Below are 14,483 nucleotides of genomic sequence, written 5' to 3'. Positions count from 1 at the left end.
GGGCAGGGGCAGCTGTGTGGCTCAGTGAATAGAGAGCCAGACCTAGAGATGGGAGATCTTGGGGGCAAATCTGGCCTCAGATATTTCCTAGCTGTGTGACCCTGGGCAAGTCACTTAACCTCCATTACCTGGTATTTACCACTCTTCGGTCTTGGAACCAATATATAATATTGATTCCAAGATGGAAGGTAAGGGTTTTTTTTAAATTGAGAATGAAACAAAATTTATAATACTTATTTAGTATTAATTATAAGATAGAAGGTAAGGATTTTAAAAATACACAGGGGAGAATATATGATCAAAAAGAAACTAAAATAAGCAGGACAACTTTGAAAAGAATGTGTCAAATTTTTGGTATACTTGGAAGAAGGATCAAGATATAATGGGGGTAATAGTATATAGGAATAACTTTTTCTGTTCTGTGAAGTTTGCAGAGATGCTCGTCTTACTTGGGGTAAGTTCAGTTTAGAATAAAAAAAAATTAAATTAGGGAAAAAATCCAACTTGTACTAACCCAGAATTCTTTGTAGCGCACTTGACAATTGGTCCAGTGGCTTCCTTCTCTTAAGTATCTCCTTTTTATCCTAGATGGTAAGTTCCTCAAAGGGCAGGGACTTCTTTTGCTTTTCATTATGCCAGTGTATGACACATAGTAGGCACTCAAATAAATATTGATTGATTGATGGATTGGTCCTTCAGTATTTGTTTGTACATCTCCGGCAAGGAGACTACTGCCTCCTGAGATCTGTCTCCTTAAAATTTCTATCCCAGTTATGTGTGCTGGGGCCAAGCACAAGTCTAAATAATTCTTATATCAGTTTGAAGAGCATCATCCTATTTTCCTTCATGCTCTTTTTCCACCTCAGGTTTTTCTTCAATGAATTCTCATGTGACATGATCCCGAAGTCCTTTGCCATCCCAGTTACCTTTTTTGTACACTCTCCAGCCTATCAATGACCATCCTAATATGATACAGAACAGAATATAGTACTAGAGTGATCTGACCAGGGTGGAAGAGAGCTAAAATGCCATATGCTTAATCCTGGATATTCTTTTAAAACAGTGTAAGATTGTATTAGTTTTTTTTTTTTAAATAACTTCCATCTTAGAATCAATACTGTATATTGGTTCCAAGGCAGAGTGGTAAGGGTCAGGTAATGGAGGTTAAGTGACTTGTGTAGGGTCACACAGCTAGGAAGTATCTGAGACCAGATTTGAACCCAGGATCTCCCATCTATAGGCTTGGGTCTCCATCTACAGAGTTATCTAGCTGCCTCTAAGAATGAATAAGTTTTTAAAGAAATTTAATAATCCTCATAGCTTTCTTGGTTGCATCATCATACTGTTGATTGATATTGGGGTCCACTAAGATACCTAGATCTTTTTCAAATAACTACTTTCTAGCCATACCTCCCTGTAAAAATGGAGATTTGAACCCTAGACTTCAATCCCCAGAAGTCCTTGGTACTTCCCAGAATTCCCTATAATCTCACCTGAGATTCCCACCTGAGCCAGATCACAATTTGTATTTAAACTGGCTGTAACGCCTACTCTCTTCCTCAATTTGAAACATTGTAACATGTAATAATTAGGCTGTGAATGGGCTAATCAGTCCTAGGCATGTGGCTTATTAATTTGTATCCTTGATTTCTAATAATCTTTAATAAAACTCATAAAATATAGTATTTTTATCAGTAGAGACTAAATTTAACTTTTACATCCCCTACATCCTGCACATTTGATACTGGTTTTTTAAAATCCACGAACTACTACTCTTCAGATCAGCTCCAAATTTACCTATCTCTGTTATTATCCAGCTCATTCACTACCTACCTTGCCCATAAAGATAACCTGACTCTCTGCCAAATGACTTGCTGAATTCAAGACACTGTATCGGAGGTTTGATTGTCTCCCCTGGGGGAGGGGGGGGGGAGTCTCTATTATCTGACCATATAGCTAGCTAGAAAGCTGGTTTCTATTTCTTGATTATAATCACAGACCCACTGATTGCTCTGAGCCTGTCTTTTCTATGTATCTTGTAGAAAGAGAAACGAGAGGGTTAGAATAAGAGCTTTCTAAGATCCTTTTTCACTATGACATGTTTCTTGGAGATGGATATTTGGCACAGTTTAGAAAGTGAAAGAGAGACAGAAGTCACATGGTTTAGAGATTAGCAACAATATAAACCTTGGCTTCAAAGTAGCATTTAGAGTTAAGAAAGAACAATCAGTTCTTTCTCACCCTGGGTGGGTAAAAGCGAGCAAGGTCCAAGAGGCCAATCAGTTGGGCAACTGTTGTAATAATCCAGGTATAAATTGATAAAGGTCAGGATTAAGATGGAAGCAGTGGGACTAGAGAGGAATAATCACTCTTAATGAATGAATGAATGAATGAATGAATGAATGAATGAATGAATGAATACTATTGCCTTCACGGCTGGTAGCTATTTGAGTGATTGCTACATGCTGGATGCCCAAGAGGAGGCACTCTAGCACAATGAAAAAGAAATGGCTTTGCTGTCAAGAGGTGCTGACATTCACAGAGCTACTGATGTAAATTTAGACAAACAATAAAATTAACTCCAGTGGAGAGGTCCAGAGAACTCCAAAGAGGCTTGTCGACCTCCTAGAGGTCCTCTAATCCAGGCCAGCACCATTTCAGAAACTTCATTTAAAAAAAACCCAAATTCAAAGAGGGAAGAGTTTGAAAGTCTAACATATAAGATTTCCTCTTTTGGGGATGTAAAAACAGCACAAATCTTTGTGGTAGAAAAACCTGTTTGACTTTGACTCAGGAACATTTGAAGGAATATGTTTCACAATTGTTCCATAAAGTGAATAAATGCCCCCAAGGCATGAATAGTCAAGACAATCTATTAAACTGTCATATGGGCTTAAACCAAAATGAAAATTGTAAAGTTATATTATGATCAGTCAGTATTTAAATTGCCCATAGTTGAAAGAGTCAAGTCTCTACTGCTTCAGTACAATATTTATTTTCCTTTTCTACAGGATGCATCAACAATCTTGTTGGAGTATTCAAGTTTTATGAAGCTAATGGTATTTCGTGGAAAGCCATCCTCCAATATGTCTCCAGTGTAGACCCTCATCACCTCATACTTGGATGATTGTAGTAGCCTGTTAATGGGTCTGTCTGCCTCTAGTCTCTCTCCACTCCATTCCTATCTTCCATTCAGCCACTAAAAAGATTTTTTTCTAAAGCACAGGTCTGATCATGTCACCCTATTCAATAAATTCTAGTGGCTCCCTATCATCCCTAGGAGCAAATACAAAATTCTCTGCTTGGCATTCAAAGCCACTGATAACCTTGGCCCCTCCTACTTTTCTTGTTTTCTTATATCTTACTTATGCATTAGGGTATCTTTAGCCTAATGACGCTGGTCTCCTGGCTCTCATGAACAAGACACTCAATCTCTCAGCCCCAAGCATTAATATTCTCTTGCCTTACTTCTACTTACTAGGCTTGACATCAGAAAGAACTTTCTGACCAGAGCTATCCCAAAATGGGATATGCTTCCTCAAGAGGAGAAGGGCTTTCCCTCCTCAGAGGTCTTCAAGTAGAGGCTGGATGACCACTTATTAGCCGAGGTACAAATGGGGCCTTTTGTTTCTTTCAAATATAGATTGGACTAGAAGCTCCCTGAGGTTCTCCCAAATTCTGAGGTCTGACACAAGATCAGCAAAAACTTTTCCTTATTTATCCTTTCTGTCTTCAAAGTTCCTTAATAGAGATCATTTTATCCAATAGTTTCAACATTATTGTTCTAGAGAGAAAAGTGTGTGTTTGACCAGCAGGTCTGGATATGAAGGCAATGCTGACCTTTTTGCCTATTGGCCATTTCATCTCTGAACCTTCCATTCCGTTTTCCTCTTTTTAGAAATTTTTATTTTTTTAAATGCTCTGCTTTTCTCTTGTTTTTTGCTCTTCCCCCTCCTTCCCCCCCTCCATTCTCTGTTTTCACATTCTCTGTCTCTCCTCTCTAACTCCTGAACCTATCTCCTTCCACTGTCCTCCTTCTCCAAATTCCCTTCTTATTCCTCCTCTTCTTCCTACCCCCTGTCCATCTCCCCACCTCTTGTGCCTCTTTCCTTCCCATTGTCCTCTAAACTTTTCCCTTCTTCCTCCCACCTCCCACACCTTAGTGGTGTCCCTCCCCATCTTCCCATCTTTCTTACTTCTTTCTGTCCCCTACTTTCTCCTCCCCTAGACCCTGTCTTCCTTCGCCCTGTACTATTCCTTCATCCTTTTCCCCCTTCCTTCTTTTCCTTCCCTTCTCCCTCTCCCATCCCAACATCCTCTTCCTTCCATCATCTCCACTCCCCCATCCAATTCTAACTTCTTCCCCCCAATACCTCTGTGTACACACACAAATGACCCATACACACTCACCCACGCAGTAGCGCCCACTGGGAGCCAGCAGGAAGCCGGGTTTACACAGGCACTTGAAGCTGCCAGCTTCATTGAGACACACACCATTGAGGCACATAGTTGTGGTTGCACACTCATCATGGTCTGTAGGGATGTACAAAAGGAAAGACTGAGCTCAGGCGAGTATTCTAAGCAGCTCCAGAATCTATACAGGCCCCTTGCAAGGGTCCCACCCCAGGAGAGCTGTTCATATCCCTGGATTCCTTCTCCCTTAGTAGCTATCAAGGCAGGACTGTTTCTCTGGAGCCCATATGTGGCCCTCTGGGAGTTTTATGCATGCTAGAGATGCCTGGAGGAGCCGCTAAGAGAAGAGAAGAAGCCTCAGACTTAGCTCTGAGTAGCAATCCCCAAGGCTGAGTGCACTTGAGTGAGAACATATGTGTGAACATATGCATGTAAGTACATGTAAGTATTTGGGAGCAATGGACAAGACTGACTGGCACAGACCTGGCCAGCACAGCAGAGTCAGCACAAGACCAACTAGCAGAATTTAAATTTCCTGGCATCACCTTTGAGGATGTCCTATTCCCTCCTGCTCATGACAAGTCATTGGAGGAATTGAGGGGAGGTCTTATGCACTTAGTCCTAGGATCACAGAATCAAAAACTCATAGTTGGAAGGGACCCCAGAACACATTTAGTCCAGCTCCCTCATTTTACAGATGATGAAATTGATACACAGAAAGAAGGCCCCCCAGAGGGATGAAGTAACTTGTCTAAGGTCACACAGGCAGTAACAGAACCAGGATTAGAACCCAAGTCCTCTGATGCCAAATTGGTGATGCATTCTTCACTACATGTCACTGCCTCAGTATTTTAATTTGTAACAAAATTGAGAGATAGCATGGTGTAGCAGCAAGAGAGACCCGAGTTCAAGTCCTGACCCAGACACATACTAGCTATGTGGCACTAGGCAATTCACTTCATCTCTCAATGTTCTAGGCCTGAGGTGGTCAACCCTTAAGTCTTAGTTACAGAGAAAGCACCAACCTGAATCGCTAAAGAGTTTTCTTCTCTGGGGGTTCCCTATACCAATGAACAGTCCCTATTGTATCTGAGTAACCAACGTACACGCGTTATCTCCCCCAATTAGACCTTGAACACCCTAGAGCTAGGATCTTATATGTAAGATCTTGATATCTCTCCCATGGTAGTTACAAAATAACATTTGTTCAATACATGGATAGAGGGATAAGATCCTTTTAAGTTCACAAATCATTTACTGAGTAATTCAGGTCTTTGCCTCTTGCCTCTTGCGTCAAGCCCTTCCCTGTCACTCCAGCCCTCCTTGATCTTTGATAGCAGAATACAAAAGATAAGGACTCTGGGAACGTGTAAAGGAATTGCTAGAGCTCACAGTGGAAGGAATTGTTGCCTAGAGTCCTCTCCTTACATTTTTGTTTCCCTCTCTGCCTCCCAATCCTGTACTCACTTTCCAATCACTGGCATCTGGAAATTCTACCATCACTGGGCATGAGTACTAAAACAGGCTTTGTTCTTCCCCTCATTCCACAGCCAACTTACCCACACAGTTTTTGCCATCTGGAGTGATCTCAAAGCCCGCATTGCAGATGCATTGAAAGCTTCCCTCTGTGTTAATGCAGCGCCCATGACGGCACATCCCACCATTTAGGATACACTCATCAATATCTGTGGGAATATGGAGCTGTAAGTGTGTAGGAGTTGGGGGTAGGGGCTAGGTTTCTGATGGGTTAGTAGGGTGGAGGAAGTTCTGTATATATATATATATTTGAAAAAGGGGAAATGGGGGCTCATATTGTAGTAGATAAATTGTAGCCCTGAGGAGTCAGCAGTAATAACAACAACAATAATCATTATTTTATTCCTATTTCTTTAGTCTTTCAAAGCATTTTCCTTATAACAACCTCAAGTAAGATAGCGACATACCTCTAATAAGTAATAGAATCCAGGTTTAGTTATCTCCAGGGCTACTAACTCTACACTAAGCAGTGGCCCTAAGGATCTCAGATCACGAGATCACAGGATTTTAACTGGAAAGGGCCTTAGAGACCATCTACTTCAACTCCTTTACATTCAAATAATAGTAATAATAATAGCTAGCATTCACATAATGTGTTAATATTTACAAAATGCTTTGTACATGGAAACTTATTTCATTCTAATACCCTGGGAGATAGGTGCTATTGTTAGCCCCATTTTACAGAGAAGAGGAAACTGAGGCTGGAAATGGTTAAATGATTTGCCCAGATTCAAATAGTTAAATATGGGTGGTAGGATATGAATTTAGGTCTAGGTATAAAATTCTATCTACATTTAGTTGCCTATAGGCATCTTTCTTCAGATGAGGAAACTAAAACTTATTGGGCATGAGTGATTTGTCCATAGGACCATGGGCTCTCTCTCTTCTCTTGGACATAAAGATGAATTGTTCATCCTTCTGGGGTGGGAGGTGGGGTGTCATACCAACACAGGACTGTTTGGTTGGGGTGCTCTGGAAGCCTTCTTGGCATTTACAATGATAAGAGCCAGGGGTGTTGACACAGTCTCCATGGACACAGGGACTACTGGAGCACTCATCTACATCTGTGGAGAAAGTTCCAATGTTCAATTATCCATCCCTATTTTCCCAGCATCTCTTTGGGATCCAAGTCTTTTTTTCAGGACTTAGTAAAAACCCAGACCCTCTTCCTCTAATCCCCTAATAACCTTATGGGAACTCAGGTCTCCCCTCCCACCTTCACTTTATTTCTGTCCTTCTAGAACACATCAAAAGGTTCCTACCCAATAGATTCCTCTGAGATCTTAGTAAAACTTTTTGGGTCCCTCTCTTATTCCTTCAGAGTATCACAAAGCTTTAGAATCCCTCTCCTCACCCTCAATCATCTCAGTACTCAGGAGGAGCCCGAATGCCCTCTTCCTTCTTGTGCCTGCCCCTGGGTTTGGCCCTCACCAATGCATTCTCCACGCACGTCCTGCTTGTAGCCCATGTTGCACTCGCACCGATAACTGGATGAGGTTGGGAGGCATCGCCCATTGAGGCATAGGTTGGTGAAATGCTTGCAGATGTCAATGGTCTGATTCAATGTGGCTGTACCTAGAAGCAGAAGCCAATGAGTGTGGAGGCCACCAGCCTGACTGACCCCTTCAGTCCAGAATCCCAGAATCTGGGGCTGAGATTTGGTCAAATACATGCATCTGACCTTGCTCAAAGACCTCTGGTGATGGGAAACTCATTATCTCCTTTCTACTTCTGAATAGCTATAATTGTTAGGAAGCTCTGCCTTTGGACCCAAGTAGAATAAGTCTAATCACTCTGCCCCATCCTTCCTAAACCTAGATAAGAGATATCATGCAAAGTACCAACATCAATGCCTTGGTGGGGTAAGAGGGGAGAAGGGAGCTGAGAGCAAGGGAGAAAAGCAGGAGTTCCCCCTTTGGGTCAGTTTTCTAAGGCAGGAGAGATCTCTCAGCCAACAGTGTTAGTAGTGGGATTAGGGGAGGAGAGTCTGTCCTTACCAATGCTAGAGCTCCCAGGGCCCAGGCCAGGAAGGCTGGGGAGGGCACCTTGTCCGTTCGTACCATGAGGACCATGTCGGGCAGGACCAGTAAGACCAGGGCCCAGACCATTGGGTCCAAATCCTGGAAGGCCTGGAAAGTGCCCAGGGTAAGCAGGCAGCACTGGAGGGCCCTCAGCACACAATTGTCGAAACTCATCTACAAAGAAAGGAGAAGGATGGTAATTTGGATCCAGGGTCAAGGTAGAGAAGAAGGAGAGAAAAGATTTGGCTTTGGAGTACTGGTCCATTTTGGGGTGGACTTGGGGAGCTGGAGTGACAGAGGATCCTGGAAGTTGTGTTGGAAGATCTACTGACTACTGACTGGTCTTGGTGGTCACCAGGTCAGAGAAAAGATTCTTAGCAGAGAAGGTTTGGAGACCAATCCCACCACTCTTCTTTAGGGGCTATAGGTAGTAGGGAGGCACAGCCACCCTTGCCTTTCCTCCCTCTTCTCTTTCCTCCCTCTTCTCCTCCCTCCCCTCCTCCACCCAAGACTCTTAAATATAACCTCATCCCCAGATCAGCTCACCAGAGCCCCTCTGGGGACACATCTCTGGCGTTGACCCCATGGCCCAGCATCGGCCCCATTCGCAGCAGCACTGTCTCTTGGAAGCTTGGCCTGGCAGCTCTCCAGCACAGCGGCCCCCCAGTAATGCAGAGAAGCAGGTACCTACTCGCTGATCTGCCAGAGAGGATCACAGAGCCCATGAGTGCCAGAGACATTGAGAGACAGACAGACAGACAGACAGACAGACAGACAGAGACAGAGAAACAGAGACAGACAGAGAGAGAGGAAGAGGGAGTCCAAGGAAGAGTTTATGGCATTGTAGGCGGGTCAAAATGAGAGGAGGGGTCTGGGCTGAGATCTTTGGTATACTGAAGGAGATAATGGCTTCTATAGTGTCAGATTGGATGAATGATTGCAGTGGAGGAGTGGGGAGTATGAAAGCTTGAAGATCAAAAACATTAGAGAATGTTTCCTGGAGGTACCTATTGGGGGGATTGATGGAAAACCTGATGTAGCGAGGTAGAATATGCTCTGCTAACAGATGGGAAATAACTTTTACAACACTGTTCTGACATTCCAAATTCTAATATCCCTCCAATGTCTGGCATATGACATTTATAATTCCTCTCAGCTCTGACAATCAGTGTTCTAAGGTCTTTCTAGCCCTGACATCCTAGGGTACTTTTGGTGTTCCAAGGTCACTTCTAGCTCTGCCATTCTCTGTTTTAAGAAGCTCTAACATACTGTGGCTCCTCCCAGCTCTGACATTCTATGTTTTTTTCTTCAGTCATAAACAATTTCCCCTTTAGAAGGTGGAGCACAGCCCTTGAAGCTAAGTACCCACTCTCTGGGCCCCATCTACAAAAAAAAGGCTAATGTCAGACCAACAGGGGAAAAAAAGGCCTCGACTTTGAGAGCAGAGTAGAACTGAGGTTTGTAGGGCTTATAAGAGAGAGGAAGAGTCTTGTAACCATGGAAAAATATTCTAAATCATCTAATTAAATAAATTTTAAAAAGAGAGAGAGAGAGAGAGAGGCAGCCAGGAGGATGCCAGGACCCCGTACTTCTGAGTATAGAGCAATTAGACAGCATTAAGAGAGCACAAGTCCTCGGTTCAGGGACAGAACAACACTAACATTCATTCAGTCTGAATTAGAAGGTGAGTCAATAGTCTTGTGCTGGGGGCACCATAAACTTTGTGTCTGAGCATTAGGCACCAGAAAGGTCTCTGGTGGCTGGGCAGGGCAACCTGGTAGTGGACTGAGGTTGGGAGAGTCTGGACCCCCCCCCCCCCCGCCCCCGGACTGTAGGCACTGTCTTACCCAGGCAGTGAGAACCATCAGCACTTGCCATGAAGCCTCGGGGGCAGGTGCAAACATAGCTCCCCACCGTGTTGGCACATTCTCCACCTTCGCAGGCACCAGGGATAGAGCTGCACTCGTCCACATCTGAATCGGGGCAGAACAGGGATCACTTGGGATAAACTCCTCATCCTGGACCCCGCTCCTCTTCCCCCATCCCCTTGATCATGCTCTCCCTGTTCCCAGTGGCCCCTGTTTCAGTAATGCTGTCAAAATGCCTGTCTAAGGGACTGTTTAAGGATTTTTACTCCTATTTCATAGATAAAGATCAGAAAAAGGGAAGGGACTTGCCCAATGTCATCCTTATTCCCTTCTCTGCCCAGTATAGTAGAAATGGCTCTTTATAATGGAAATTATGTTAAATTTAAGAATCAGAGGGACTTGATTTAAGATTGGACTTTAGTACTTAACTAGCTGGGTGACAAAAAGCAAATGGCTTGTCCTCCCTGGGCCTTGATTTTCCCATCTGTAAGATGGGGATAAACATTCTTGGTCTGCCAACTTTATAGAGTTATTGTGAGAAAAGTATGTATAAACTCTTAACATAATATTGAAATGGGAGCTGTGGCTATTATAGAACTAGGAGCAGGGAAGGCAGTTTAATGAGAGTTCTCTTTGACACTAGGAACACCCAAATTCAAATTCTGCCTCTCCTACCTACTGGCTATGTGACCCTGGGCAAGTCACTCTATCCTATTGGTCTCAGTTTCCTTATCTGTAGAACGGCGGAAATTATAGCACCTACTTCCCAGGGTTTATGTGAGGATCAGATGAGATAATCTTTTTAAAGTGCTGCAAGCTTGTTTCCTTTCCCTTCTAAAAGCAGCACTGCAATGCCACATCTCTGTGTCCCATGTCAGCTGTTCCTCTTGGCAGCTGTTCTCCCAACTTCATGGATGTCTTATGTCCCTTGCTTTTCCTACCTTCACATTTGTGGCTGGCCTCACCCAGCCGGTGACCAGCTGGACAGCGACACTCAAAGGAGCCCACGGTGTTGATGCAGTTCCCACCTTGGCACAGACCTGGGATGGCCCGGCACTCATCCACATCTGTGCAAGGCAAAGAGATACAGAGGGTGACCCCAAAGTCTGGCCCAGAGTCTAGAAATGGACCGTCATTCGATGCCCCACAGCAATCCATACATCCATATCCCCTTCCCAGTGCTTATTATTTAGACTCAATCTCTCTTGGACCCTCATCTTCTCCCTATTCCATAATCCCCTACAACTCTGATCCCTGTCCCTGTATCACTCCTGCCCCATACCTTGCAGGACTCAGAGTCTAACGCATACCCCACCACTCACAAAATGTCCAGGTTTCCACAATGAGACTCCTTATCCTCTAAGTGTCTCCAAGGAGCCTCCTTCCCCAAGGGGCTCAGTTTCTCCCTAGCTGTTTGCCCTGGTAGGACTCAGAAGTTCAAAGGTTCTCCCTCTGCCCTCTCTAAGGGTCCAATATCCCCCAATATCCCTCTGGTCACTCCCTCCACCATCCTTTTAACTCATGATTCTTTGCTCTCCTCTTTACCTTGACAGGCACCAGTTCGAATATTTGGAATGAAACCTCTTCGGCAGGGGTGGGGCTGGGCAGGGCATGGCTCGCAGGGGTGCCCCCAGGCACGACCCACACTGGCACAGCACATGGTCTTGGTGCAGACAAGGCCACTCAGCTGGCCCTGGCACACCTGGTTGTTGACTTGGCTGAAGCAAGGTCCAGTGCGGTAGTCTGTCGAGGGAGGTGAGCACATAGTTAGCAAGAGCAGGGCACAGCAGCACACCTGACCCCCTGGACTGGCCCCTCCCTGCAAACACAGTTTGGCAAACGTGCCACACTCCCAAGTGCTTTTGAATTGGGTGGCCCTCTCTCCCTCCATTCCAGGTGTCCCCCTTGTCCCTGCTCCCAAAACTATTCCCCACTCATATTTATAGACCAAAAACTTGGGGAAATAATAAGCACTCATTTCAATGAGGCAGCTCTGAGTTTGGAGTCAAGAAGAGGTGAATTCAAATCTGACCTCAGACACTTCTTATCTCTGTTATCCTGGGCAAGTCACTCAACCTCTGTCTACCTCAGTTTCCTCAATTATAAAATGAGGATGATAATAGCACCTACCTTCTAGGGTTATTGTTGGGATCAAATGATATAGTTTTGGTGAAGAATACAGCACAGTGTCTAGCATATAATAGAGGGGAAATTTCAATGGCTATGTAAGGTTTACAAAACACTTTCTTCACAGAACCTAGAATTATTGTCCCCATTTTACAGATCATAAGATCATAGATGGTGCGTCGAAAGTAACCTCAAAGGCTATCTAGCTCAGGGGTTCTTAACCTGAAATCCCAAGTCCATGAAGAGATTTCACACGGTTTGTGAACTTGGATAAGGGGTAAAATTACATTTTTATTTTCACTAAAGGCTAACTGACATTTAGCATCTTTAAAAATTGTGAATTAAAAAAACAAACAAACACATATCGGCAGTTAGGTAGCCTAGTGAATAGAATCCAGGTCTGGAGTTGAGAGGATCTGGGTTCAAATCTGGCCTTGGACCCTTCCTAATTGTGTTACCCTAGGCATATTTAACCCTGATTATCTAGCCCTTGCTGTTCTTCTGTCTTAGAAGTGATGCTAAGACAGAGAGTGGGGGTTTAAACACACACACACATAGACATTGTTCAGACATACATATACAGGTCCATATGCTTCACTGGACTGTCAAAATGATTTATAGCACAAAGAGGTGAATAATCCCTGATTAGCCCAACCTCTTAACTTCATTGTTGAGGAAACTGAGGCTAGATGGCCAGTGAGGTCCTTTCCGGCCAAAAGTCACACAGATGGTCAGTAATGGAGGCAGGATCTGAACCCAGGTCATACACCAATCATTCTTTCTATTATGTTCCACTGTCACTCTGAATAAACATCTCAGCACTTCATATGAGGTACTCTGCTCTGCTTCAGGGCACTCTGATAGTAAAGCAGGGAGTCTACAGCCCAGTGCCTCTGGACCACTGGCCCTTTCAAGGTCTACTGTCCACCCAGCCCTATGAGAGACAGTGTGAAGGGACAGAGAAGAAAGAAGCTTGATCATGGCCCAGGGACTCTGAGCCAGGGCCAGAGGACCATCTCCCTCCTCCTCTCTTTAGCACTCAGTTATCTCATCTGTAAAATGGGGAGATTGGACTAGATGGTTTCCTAACTCTCTGATCTGATGACTAGCTTTGCTCCTTGGTCAATCAGGGACAGGTGCTGTAGTGCTCCCTTATGGAGTCTCAGTCCTGGGGGGGCAGCAACTACTAAGCCCAGGTGAGGATAGTGCTGATTGTCCTTTGGGCTCATGTGTCATCCCTTTACCAAGCCCCCTGCCCATTATTGCACATTTGGAAGAGGGATGGTCTGCAGGCATCTCAAACTCAGTGTAGAACTCATCATCTCTGGCACCAAACTGTCTCCTCTTCCTTATATCCTTAGTCCTTCCATCATCTTCCTAGTGGCTCAGGTTTGCAGGCTCGTGGTCATCCTTATCTTCTTATTCCTCCTCACTCCACATAGCCACTTAGCTGCTCCATCATATGGTCCATAACATCTCCTAAATCCAATTCTTTTAGGCCCTCATCACCTTTCTCCTGGATCACTACATGAGCATTCTTTTTTTTTTTTAAACCCTTACCTTCCATCTTGGAATCAATACTGTGTATTGGTTCCAAGGCAGAAGAGAGGTAAGGGCTAGGCAATGGGGGTCAAGTGACTTGCCCAGGGTCACACAACCAGGAAGTGTCCGAGGTCAGATTTGAAGATGCCCCCACTACATGAGCATTCTAATTGGCCTTCCTGCTTCAAGTCTCCTTTCTCTAATCCATGCTTCACTCAGTTTCCAAAATGATTTTTTCCTAAAGTATAGGTAATGGGGGGCGGGGGGGTTGCTAGGTGGCTCAGTGGATTGAGAGCCAGGCCCAGAGATGGGAGGTCCTGGGTTCAAATGTGGCCTCAGACACTCTAGCTGGGTGACCCTGGGCAAGTCACTTAACCCCCATTGCCTAGCCCTTACCAATCTTCTGCCTTAGAACAAATACCTAGTATTGATTCTAAGACAGAAGGTAAGGGTTAAAAAAAATAAAGTACAGGTATGATTGTGCCATTCTCCTGCTCACTAAAATGACTTCCGGCCACCTCTAGGATCAAATATACATTCTTCTGCCTTTCACCACTTGGCTCTGACTTATTACCCACCAGCTTTATTATTCTCATTCAAGCATTCTGTAGACCAATTAAACTCACCTTCTTGCTTCTCATATACAAGACCCTCCATTTTGTTTTTCCATGTCTAGAACACACTCCTTCCTCATATTTAGGAAGCACTTAACAAACCTGAAAGCTCTCTAAAAATGCCAGATCCTATCATTATTATAATTATTACCTGAGCTCTGAAAGGGGTTTAAACAGTGATGTTTACTAAAATGTTGCTATTCTAAAAATACTTAATTTACCACTGTTATAATGGAAGAGGATGACTAAATGCTAAGTATAGTCTATTTGAGATTCCCTTTGTCAACATCAGGTAGAAAAGAGTATATTGAAGAGGTGTTATTCTATATAAATACCAACTACTGTTGTCTATTAAAGACTTC

General features: G+C 44.0%; 1 protein-coding gene across 1 annotated transcript in view; it reads right to left on the bottom strand.

The window, feature by feature from the left end:
• The window catches only part of FBN3 (fibrillin 3), a 108,387-nt gene that overhangs the window by 71,394 nt on the left and 22,510 nt on the right, over positions 1-14,483 (bottom strand). The window contains exons 6-14 of the mRNA XM_056822065.1: positions 11,384-11,581; positions 10,780-10,905; positions 9,818-9,943; positions 8,517-8,669; positions 7,947-8,144; positions 7,381-7,524; positions 6,894-7,013; positions 5,973-6,098; positions 4,411-4,533 (exon numbers count right to left, since the gene is read on the bottom strand). Coding sequence (XP_056678043.1) covers positions 4,411-4,533; positions 5,973-6,098; positions 6,894-7,013; positions 7,381-7,524; positions 7,947-8,144; positions 8,517-8,669; positions 9,818-9,943; positions 10,780-10,905; positions 11,384-11,581 — 1,314 coding nt within the window. The remainder of the gene's footprint in view (positions 1-4,410; positions 4,534-5,972; positions 6,099-6,893; positions 7,014-7,380; positions 7,525-7,946; positions 8,145-8,516; positions 8,670-9,817; positions 9,944-10,779; positions 10,906-11,383; positions 11,582-14,483) is intronic.

This window comes from Monodelphis domestica, chromosome 3 (assembly GCF_027887165.1).
Source record: "Monodelphis domestica isolate mMonDom1 chromosome 3, mMonDom1.pri, whole genome shotgun sequence".
In the NCBI taxonomy this organism is placed as follows: Eukaryota; Metazoa; Chordata; class Mammalia; order Didelphimorphia; family Didelphidae; genus Monodelphis; species Monodelphis domestica.
This window is presented reverse-complemented; position numbering and strand designations above follow the sequence as displayed.